Source organism: Thalassophryne amazonica, chromosome 13 (genome assembly GCF_902500255.1).
Source record: "Thalassophryne amazonica chromosome 13, fThaAma1.1, whole genome shotgun sequence".
In the NCBI taxonomy this organism is placed as follows: domain Eukaryota; kingdom Metazoa; phylum Chordata; class Actinopteri; order Batrachoidiformes; family Batrachoididae; genus Thalassophryne; species Thalassophryne amazonica.
The window spans coordinates 19055069-19066351 of NC_047115.1; the positions used below are offsets into that span (position 1 = coordinate 19055069).

The window sequence follows — 11283 nt, forward strand, 5'->3', positions numbered from 1 at the left end:
CAATTGAACAGCTGACCTAATAAAGTGGCCAGTGAGTGAGTATATATATACACACACACACACACCACCTTGTAGTAGTAGATCAAAGGTGGATCTGCATGTTGATTTGGCACATATTTTACACCAGATGCCCTTCCTGACACAACGCCAGTGTTATCTGGAAAAACACACGCAACTCCCAGTGTTCTGAAATTAACATGTACACAAAACAGTTCATAGGTTGTGATGAAATGAGTTCACTGACATACATTATCAGTTAGTGATTTTTTTTTTTATAAAAATTTTTCAAGTGCAGGGTTTTTGACACATTTTATGTAAAAACAATGTTAACCTTTAACACAGGCACTACTGCACCACATGCAGTGCATGCTGGGACAACACTGAAAGACCATATACCTAAGTGGCGCACATTCCTGAGGACACCCCCCCCCCCCCCCCCCCCCGAAAAAATAAATCTTGTTTGCGCCCCTGGTTATTAATGTGACAGTTTGTCTACTACAAGTGTCTGTGTCCATTCTCCTTTACAAGATTTACTAGAGGTCAGTTTAAAAATAGACTCTGCTTTCTTACACAGCCATTACGTAACAAACCACACTGGAAATGTTGAGGTTATAAAGTTCATCATCATCATTACATCATGAAGTCAGTTCATTCAGCCCAACACACACACTAAACCGAATAGTGAAAAAAGCTGCTAATAATGTCAAGAAATTTAGAGCGGGTTGCTAAAGTAAAAAACACTGCTAATTTCACCAGAATTACATAACTTTAAAAGTTACTTTGACATTGACGTCTTGTCCTCACTTCACTTAAACAAATAGCACAAACAAATGAAGATATTTTCAGTAAATTTAGAAACTTACCATATTGCTCACAGGACAAGACAGAAGAGTTCCAAACGTCCCTCAAGGCAACCAGCATAGACACAGTTCCTCTATTTCATTGGCTGAGCGCTTTGCACTGAGCGCTTCTGATTGGTTCACACAGACGCAAGCTATTCGTAGCACTGGTTTCCCTCCTCCTCCTAACATGCATGTTTATTTTTCGACACATAAAATTCTATTCATAAATAGTATTAAGTGCTTCACTGACACGCAACATCAAAGCAGAAAAATAAAACAAACAAACAAAAAAACAACAATAACAAAAATACATATCATCAGTTCCTGTGTGTGACGTCGGCCTGTCTCCTTTTATTTTGTAGAAATAAAGTTTTGGGGAAAAAAAATCCTGTCTCGTTTTGAGAGAGAGAGAGAGAGAGAGAGAGAGAGAGAGAGAGAGAGAGAGAGAGAGAGAGAGAGAGAGAGAGAGAGAAAGAGAGAGCGCTACGGGTCATTGTGTTAACTGCAGGGACATGGAGACTGTTCATCATGTTCTGTTAGCCTGCCAAGCGTACAGCATAGAAAGAAGTATTCTGCTAGAGGAGGTCAGAGAACTGGGGGAGTCCAGGCTCTCTCTTGAAGGACTCCTTTCCTTCTCTGTGCCATCAGCTTGGAGATTTGTGTTTAAGTTCCTTAAGAACACAGGACTTTTTGATAGGATTTAGTTAACCTTATTTATCTAGTTATTTATTTCTTTATTTTTATTTCTTTATTTATTTATTTGTTTTATTTTGTTTTGTCACTCCGTCGACGCTCCACATCTGTAGTTACACAATTGCACAGTTGGTGGCGGTAATGCAACATTCCGGATGCCAACCGCCAATAAATTACAAGAAGAAGAAGATGATGATGTATGTATGTGTGTGTGTGTGTGTGTGTGCGTGCGCGTGTGCGAGCGAGCGAGCACATGGGCATTTGTTAGAAGGCACAAGAGAAAGTCGAGCCTAGATTTGATGTGTTTTACAATCCTCTCCCTTCCCAGAACTAAAAATGTCATACTCTCACGAGCGCCATTAGCTTAGCTTATGGCAAGCCAAAAGTGGACACACTCGTTTTGGCCGAACCAGTTTCTGGGTATTCTGTGTTAGTACGCGCCCGCGGCTGACGTATTTGATGAATTCCTGCACAAAAAGTAGTTCCCAGACCTGCGATGACAGTGCGTTTTCATGCGTAACAAAAACAGGAGTATATTTGGCACAAGAACTCGTGTATTTTTACGCTTAAATGATCGTAAGTCAATACGCACACTGATCCAGCAGCATCTTCTCACGCTGGGTCAGGTGAAAGTAGTCCGGCGAGCTATCCCACAATGCCAAAATAACAGAGATGTCGCTCCAACGAGAGCGGCACGCTGAGCAGCGTGTAAAAATGTTGAACGATTTATTGTTCATTATATTGACCACCTGAGGTCGCCGTATCATGTGTGATTTTATTTATTTGGTTTTTTTTACATTGTATATTTTTGTATTGAACTTGTTTTGTGTTATTTATGGACCTGAGTCTGAAATAAAGTTTTCTACCTATAACTTGACTCTCTTCAATATTGCATAGTGGAAGTTAAATTACACATTACTCATTTTAAATGTACTACTGGGCTCAAGCCCCCACCCCCGTGACCCTAAGCGGTTTTAGAAAATGCATAGATGGCCTTTTAAAATGTTCTATGTTGTCAGCAAGTTATTTGAAACGACAAAAGCAAGAAGCGCAGCTAGGAGACAGACGTATCAGTGCTGGTCAAACTAAAACTTCAGTCATATTTGAGCTCGAGACCTGATTTCTTTGCATCGTGACAAAGGCAAAATATTTCCACAGATGCACATTTAAAATCGGTCCAAAACAACAACAACAACAAAATTAAAATTGGTCCAAATGACGTAAAGTTAACCAATCAGAGAGAAGTGCGGGTTGTTCGTTTAAACTAACAACCAATCAAAGCGGAGCTTTGGTGTAGCAACGTCAAAAAAGTTTCAAATGACATATTAAATAAAGTACTTGGTCACACTTCAAATTGAACCTTTGTTTTCTGTTTGTTGTGTCACAGTTGTTGTTTTTAGGATTAGGATTAGGATTCAATCTACTACTATAGGTTTGGTGACGCAATCCCAGAGATGAGCGCAAGAAGCTTTTTTGTAAACCACCACAGAAGAAGAGGCGTTCACTGCGCGTGCGTGTCTCGTTAAAGATGTCTGCGCCCTTCAGTAAGGTAGTAAAGGAATAATTTTTTTAAGAGCCTTTTTTTTACTGAACCACGCCTAAATACATTTGCACAAATGATCCCATGTTTTATATTAATCTGCATCAGTTTCAAAGGCAAACGATGATGATAGTCGTGTTTAGTGGACCCAGAATTTACATTTGTGCAGTTATATGAACTGCACGTACCTTCGTGAGAAGTGATCAAATTTGAAATTATCAACATTTTCAAAACAGTTTGGTGTTACCTCACTTTGACTGGTTGTGCTGAAGTTGAGGTATGTTAAGAGCCGTGAATACTTTAATACAGTGAATATTACATCCAAATCATTTGTGCTAATGGCTCATAGAAAGGTCATAAATCTCCTTTTCATAAAGAGCAGTGTTGGTCTGTTCAAGCCTCCTTTTCCGAAATCTCTGTATGTTTTTCAACGAGGCAAACAAATTGCAAAATTTCATGAACATGCCTCATATTACAATGGAAGAACCGCAAGAATGCTACACAGCGGAACACCGCTGATGTTGTCTCGGCTGCTGTCTATGGATGAGATTTTCAGCATGAAGTCAATGCAGGACTACCTGAAGAAGACGGAGGACGAGTATAGTGAGTGTTTGAAAGCAGTCAACGACAATGTGTCAGAGGAGCAGAGCAAGGAGGAGGAGATGAGGGCCAAAACGGCTCAAGTGTCCCTGCTGCATCCTCTCATTGAGTGCACCAGAAAACTGAACATTAAACATAAAGAGATTATGGAGACAGAGACACTAATGAAAGGTGAGATAGCTCTGCTGCCACACAAAGACAAATCTCTGTACTCAGCACTGCTTATTTTTTGATGGCCTACAGGAAATCCATTAATTAATATAACACATTCAAGAAGAAGGCATGAAATCATCATGCCTTGTTAATCCGTTTCATCACTGAGATACAGTAACAGTACTCCAGATGAATACTGCTTAATATTTTAAGTTTTTGCTCCCTTGAATACTTAATTGCTCATTTCTGGACATCCCAGGGCAAAAGAGTGAGAAGAAAAAACAAGTGCATAATTTGCACAATCCTTTTCTCCATAAGTCTTTTCCAAAGACTAGTTTAGTGATTGCAATCTTTGACCTTTACCCCCAAAATTAAGAGGCTTTTTGGGCACACCATGCCTAAGATACATACCAAATTTGGTAACAGTCGAACGGTTACAAAAGAAGTTATTGGGCTCACAAGATTTTTTGCAAAGTACACTCCACTGACCATAACTTTGGCCTTTTGACCCCCAAATCAATAGGCCTTTTGGGGTCACTATGTGTAATGCATATACTGAGTTTGGTGGCAGTCGGACCAGTACAACTGAAATAAACTTGCTCACAAGTGAAATGTTATCTGACTGACTGGCTGACTTACTCACACACTGCACATTAGTAACAGCACTGGCTGTGCTGTGGAGGGGAAAAAAACCCCAGTGTAAATACATACTCTTAACATGCATCACCAAGCCCACCCTTGTGCATGTCTGATATAGAATGAAACTCAAATTTATCCCAGAAATGCTCATGTGGAGCTGGAGATGTGTAGATTTTGTATAGCAGACTGAATATGAAGCACAAATATCTGCTTGTACATTCACATGCTCAGTGTGCTTGTGTCGTAAAGTTTTAGTAAAAAGCCACAGATAAGCTCTGGATTCCAACTTATACTGTGTTTTCATATTTATTTATTTATTTGTAACGTCTTAAAGATGAAGATCCGGCCCTGCAAGAACTGGCTGTGCTGGAGAAAGAAGCTTGTTTGCAAGATATTCAGGACCTCAGAAAAAAGGTTTGTAAAGTGGCATTCTGTTGGCTGTTACTGTCAATTTGCTGCAACATTTTTCAAAAGATAAAAGAAGGTGATGGAGTGGAAATGCTAAATATTCCCATTATCTCTACTTGCATGACACATGATGTTTGAATTTGCTGGTTCTTGATTGTGGTTGTGTTGCACTACAGATAGTCAGTCCAGTGTTCTTCTTTTGAATGACATCAACCTGTTGCACCAATCAGATCCTAGACCTGTTGATGCCTGAGGAGGTGGTAGATATGAGCGATCTGGTCCTGGAGGTCACCGCTGGTGTTGGGGGTCAAGAAGCCATGCTCTTCACTGCAGAGGTGCTCTTCAGTGCTTCTCTCTCTCTCTCTCTCTCTCTCTCTCTCTCTCTCTCTCTCTCTCTCTCTCTCTCTCTCTCTCTCTCTCTCTCTCTCTCTCTCTCATGATTATTATTGAATCAGAATCAAATTTATTGTCAAGTAAGTTTGCACATTCAAGGAATTTGGTCTGTTGGGAGAGATCAGTCACAATCTTCCCTGATCGCTCTGAGCCCTGGAGGCATACAGGTCCCTAGGGATGGCAGGCCACAGTCAATCACCTTCTCCGCTGCATTGAAGACATTGTTTATTGGAGTTGATAGCATGGGCAGAGAACAATTGTATTGGAAAGTTTACAATGAAAGAAAACTCAAATACATTCTGTATTAATCTGCTGACTGTACTGGCTGTTGCTCCTTTTTAGGTGTTTGACATGTACCAGGGCTTTGCTCAGTATCACGGCTGGTCCTTCGATATCCTGGACTACATGCTCAGTGAGCTAGGTCAGTGCTGAACTATTTACATCGCCAAATAGTTCCGTGTGTGTGTGTGTGTGTGTGTGTGTGTGTGTGTGTGTGTGTGTGTGTGTGTGTGTGTGTGTGTGTGTGTGTGTGTGTGTGTGTGTGTGTGTGTGTGTGTGTGTGTGTGTGTGTGTATATATAGTTTATAGAGAGAGCGGTTTCTATGGCGCAAACAGATATTCTTTGAAGGGCTGCAAACAGCTTTACTGTTTTAAGTCATGACTGAAATGATTGATGTTTGACCCCCAAACTACCATGGTTACACTTTTTGCTCTGATCCTTGCTGCAGCAAACATCCAGGACATTGCAGTGCCATGTTGCTGCTCACTATTTTTTTTTTTTTTTTTTTACTTTGCTTGGCATCATGTGATGATGTCATTGGTGACACATTTCTGACACATTTGTTAGACCCAGCATAGCAGAGGTATTTACAGAAAACCATGTTTCAGTTTCTGATTTGACCCTGACATTACCTGTGTTGCAAGAGGACTGTCCAGTGGGTTTAACCACCATATTTGATTGAAATTGCTCTTTACACTACAAAGATATAACTACAGACAGAGCACAGTGTCCTCTGTTTAGACCTTCACCTATATTAAACTCCAGTCCTCCAGGCCCGTGTTCTGCAACGGTTGGATGTGTCTGTGGTCCAATACACCTGAATGAAATGGCTGAATTACATCCTCAGTATGCAGCCAAGTTCTACAGAGTGCTGCTAATGACCTCAGTAATTGACTCAGGTGTGTTGAAGCAAAGACACATCTAAAAGTTGCAGGACACTGGCCATCAAGGACTGGAGTTGAAGACCCCTAGACCTATGATTTTGACATGAACTGTGTGGCAAGAGGGCAGTCCACTGAGTTTATGCACCAGTTCTGATTGAAATTGCTCTTTGTGTTTTGAAGATATTGCTGTGAACTGACATGGTCAGTGCAATAGTCTTGTTGTGCTTCTGTGTGAGGCTAATAATAATAATAATAATAATAATAATAATAAATGTCAACAAACATAGGTGAAACATTTCTTTGTCAATGATAAAATTTGTGGCTAATCAGTAGTTCACTCAAAAATGCAGAAGCAGCAGCACTTTTTTCTAAAGCACATTTTTAGTGCTACAAATGTTTTATACCTAAATAATGTAAGTCATGGGGTGTTGTTTTTATATTTTTGTGAATAGTTTCTTACTTTATGTTATCACATGTTCCTTTATCTATTTTTAAATCGGTTCTCATTTTAACAGCTATGAAAATAATGCTTCACACGATGACTGTTGCGATAGGTTCTAAGGGAGGCTCAGATGAGGACTATTGCTTAATGCTTACATTGTGAGGGAATGTCACCTAAGAGATTTTTATCCATGTGGTGCATTGCTGTGGACATGATCCATCATCCTGGTGCTTCAGTGTTGAGGACAACATCCACTGGAGAAGCCCAAGGTGATGCCCTCATGTCATCTGGTTGTAGTAGATAGATGGTTACTTTTGAGAGGCGTGAATGAACTGGTATGTCTGTCTGGGTGGTTGCCATCCAGTACGCAAGGTGGTTTTGTAGTGTTGCTGTCCTGTGATCAAACCATTTTCTATTCCGTTCACAGAGAATCTGAAATTTGAAGATGAAATTACCCATAGTATAAAACGTGAATGAACATTCTATTGTCGACTCTTCAACCAGGCGGAGTGCGTCGTGCCTCAGCCAGTATCAGCGGTCCGCAGAGCTACAAGAGGATGAAGTTTGAGGCTGGAGTTCATCGCGTGCAGAGAATTCCTAAGACGGAGAAGCAGGGTCGAATACACACCAGCACCATGACGGTGGCTGTGCTTCCACAACCCACCGAGGTACTGTAGGGCCTCAGTGGGAGGATCTGCTTTTTTTTAATGTGATCTCCTTTCTTTTGAAACAGTGCTACAGTAAGGATTTATCCAGTGTTGTACCATACTGTGATCCTGGGAGAGAGGCAGTTTACTTTTGTGGGAAGAGTAGATAAGAATGTTTTTGGTTAAGGTTTATGTTGGGAGAGAATGAGGTAATTTTTAAAGATTGCAATTTGTTTCTGGAAATGAAAAAAGCAAGATTTGAAGATCATACTGAAAACATTCATTTATTAGTTTTCTGCATTTACTGTTAAATAATGTTGTCATGCTCGAGTCTGATCTTGTCATCGACACTGGTCTTGAGACCACCTTTTCACTTATTCAGACTCGTCACGGAATTGAAACCAATTCTACTGTATCTTGACTCTGTCTCAGGCAAGAAAAGTATACACATTAATTTCAAAACTATAATAACAAAATTAATAAAATAATTCATATTGTATTGATTGGTGCTATGTTTGATAGGAGATCCCATAGTGCAACACTCTTGAACATTCATAAATCCGTTGGCCTCACCAAGCGCCAAGAATGAGCGAGCAGTCCACTTGTTAAATCTGGTTTTGTCATTCACAAAAACCTAATTTGCAGCACAAACTTCAGAAAGACGCGTAGTGCAGAATGTAGGTTATGTAAGTTCAGACATGTTTTTTTAGGTCTCCATCTTATCTCAGACTCACGTCCTCTGTGACTTGGTCTTGACCACTCCAAAATCCCAAAGTCTTGGTCTTGACTCACACTCGACATGGGTGGTCTTGTCCCCATCCCTGCTGTTAAATTCACAAAGAGAGAAAACCCACAGGGACAGGAGATTATTCAAATTCCACATCTCTGATTTGAACCAGCAACCTTCCTGCCATGAAGAGTTACACTGTTAATCAAAATGGCTATTTAATTTTGTTTCTTTATTCGTTACTAACAGTGTACCCGGGTGATGCCTTGGTCTGCTTAGTTAGCTCACTTTGGCCAACACCTTGAATGGTTTAAACATGGTGGAAGGGTTGTATGTTAGTCGAGGATATTTGTTTTTCTGTACCTGTGCTATTAAAGTTGATCTAACGTCTAGTCACATTTTCCTGGCAGATCTCATTCACAATCAATCCTAAAGATCTGAGGATTGAAACTAAGCGAGCGAGCGGAGCTGGAGGACAACATGTCAACACCACAGAAAGTGCAGTCAGAATTGTCCATCTGCCAACAGGTAAAAATGAAAACTCCAGGAACCTCTGTGAAAGTAGGCAAATGATATTGTGATTTTGATTATTATTATTATTATTATTATTATCTACTACTATTAGTAACAGGTTGATCATTTTCATGTCCCAAGGTTCTTGAAATGGAGCAATATATCCACCTGGTAGACCAGGGGTAGGCAACCTGTTCCAGAAAGAGCCATGAGGGTGCAGGTTTTCTTTGCAGCCACTGACTCCACCAGGTGATTTCACTGATTAACTGATTCCATCTGCTCAAAGTGATATTAATCAGTAAAATCACCTGGTGGAGTCAGTGGCTGCAAAGAAAACCTGCACCCTCATGGCTCTTTCTGGAACAGGTTGCCTACCCCTGTGGTAGACATTTACCATTAATGCAGGTATAATATAATTTTGCAGAGCTCTAGTATAGCAATACCCAATATGTTGTTGTTATACCCTCCCACAAACAAAAACTTGGAGGGTTACTCTATATAAGAATCACTGCATTGGTGCGAGTCTTGTAAGTGCACCTTTTCCTCAACTGTTTGTTGGATTTCAATGAAATCTCACTTTGTGGTAGTACATGTGAAGATATGCAGGAAGGAAAATAATTCTTGTTCAGTGTCTTCAAGTAGAGATAACTGGACTTTTGATGCATCATTCCATATGATATTTACCTAATGAGTGCAACTCTCCTGAAATTGCTTTATGGATTTCAGTGAAACTTAACACAGTGGTAGTACAGTATTTTATTGGTTTTTTTTTATTGGGTTTGACTGACTGTTCCTTTTTAGGAGTGGTTTCTGAGTGTCAGCAGGAGCGGTCTCAGCTGAAAAATAGGGAAAAGGCATTGAAAATCCTCACAGCCAGACTGTACAGCATGAAGCTGGAGGAGGAGACCAGCAAGCGCTATAACCAGCGTAAAATACAAGTATGACATATTGATATTACTAGTCCTAGCCAGAATTATCTTAACTACAGAATGCATAAAATATATTCAGAAATAAATGCAAATGTAGTAAGTACAACTTTTGTCTGTTGCATCACCAGTCACAGCTTCATAATGGAGCGGAATAGGAAAGGGAAAAAAAAACATTAAAAGTTTAGCTCCAGTTTACCAGAAGACAAATAGGAAATAGAAAACTCAAGACTGTATTTGATTTTTTTTAAATGCTTCTCTGCTCTGCAGTGTTGTATTATCCCCATTTTATCCAATCACAGCCACAGTAGCATGTAAATCCTGTGTTGTTATGGGTGTCTTGGTGGCTCACTTGTCTCTGAATATAGTCATTCCGTTTTTGATAACTATTTAACCCAGACAGATTTACCAAGCTGTTTGTATTTCTTACTTATTGGGAAAAATGAAGTTTAAGATATATTCATTGACTTGAAAATGTTCATGTATTCATGTGATTGTAAATTCATTGACTTGTGCCAATAACTGTGTCACATGTACTTTTTATGTATCCATTTTTTAAATTTTACTTTATTTCATCCTTTATGGAATATACCATTCATGAAAAATTAGGTTATTTGCTTATATTTCTGAACATATTTTAAATTCTGTACTTAAAATTCACGAGTGCCAATTAATCTGATGGACTGTGTATAATCTAAACTAGAGTGAAGAATAAGCCTGATGAAAAATACATGTGGCTTGACAAATGCTGGTACAATCTGGGGAAAAAAAACAAAACTGAAGTTTAACACAAACATTTTGTACTTTAAATGTCTTAATTCAACTACAATTTGTTGTATTTTTTTTTTTTTTATCAAAGTATAATTTTATTCCATTTGTCTGTATTCTTTCCATTTTTCTCCAGATTGGCACCAAAGGCAGATCGGAGAAAATTCGGACCTATAATTTTGCCCAGGACCGGATAACAGACCACCGGATGAGCTTGACGCTGCATGATGTCAAGAGCTTCATGCTGGGAGAGGATCTGCTGGATGAGATGAACTCTTCACTGCAGGAATTCTCCAACCAGGAAATGCTCATGGAACTGCTAGAGGACAACAGTGAGGAGAATTCCTGAAACTGTCAAGGATTTTCAGATTTCAGTGCAATACTAATCCTGGAATGTCAGTTATTCCTACTCTTCAAATTTTGCTGGAAAAAACATGATTCACGATGGCTTGCAAGGGTAAGAAAACTGCTGATTTTTGTAATGGTTATGTCCATTCTCTCACAGTTAGATGTACCAGATATCAGTCACTGAACAACTGTGTGCTCATATAAGCTTGTGTCTGTCATACTTCAGAAGTTGACGTTTCCAAGGCTTGCGCCACTTAAAGTAATTAATCTTTGGGTGCTTCTACTACATTACCAGAATCTAGTATTCTAAGGGATTATGTGAAAAGAAGGAAAATTGGAACCTAGAGCTACAGTTTTGGGATATTTTTTAAGAAAGGACAAAGTACTGTATTAGTGCCAACTTATTTATTTACCATTCGGTTTGTATACTTGTTTCACACAGTGTGCTAACATGGACAAACTTGGAAGATTTTATACTCC

The 11283-nt window shown here is 39.5% G+C and overlaps 2 protein-coding genes across 2 annotated transcripts in view; one reads left to right on the forward strand and one right to left on the reverse strand.

Moving 5' to 3' along the window:
* The window catches only part of LOC117523821 (malate dehydrogenase, cytoplasmic-like), a 31779-nt gene extending 30875 nt beyond the window's left edge, over positions 1-904 (reverse strand). The window contains exon 1 of the mRNA XM_034185429.1: positions 864-904. Within this exon, the coding sequence (XP_034041320.1) occupies positions 864-866 (3 nt within the window). The 5' untranslated portion in view covers positions 867-904. The remainder of the gene's footprint in view (positions 1-863) is intronic.
* Positions 905-3110: 2206 nt separating this feature from the next.
* mtrf1l (mitochondrial translational release factor 1-like) lies at positions 3111-10992 on the forward strand. The gene is made up of 8 exons (XM_034184761.1): positions 3111-3846; positions 4802-4881; positions 5106-5210; positions 5611-5689; positions 7379-7542; positions 8659-8776; positions 9563-9699; positions 10592-10992. The coding sequence occupies exons 1-8, from the start codon at positions 3414-3416 to the stop codon at positions 10802-10804; spliced, it is 1329 nt and encodes a 442-aa protein (XP_034040652.1). The 5' UTR covers positions 3111-3413; the 3' UTR covers positions 10805-10992.
* The last annotated feature ends 291 nt before the right edge of the window (positions 10993-11283 follow it).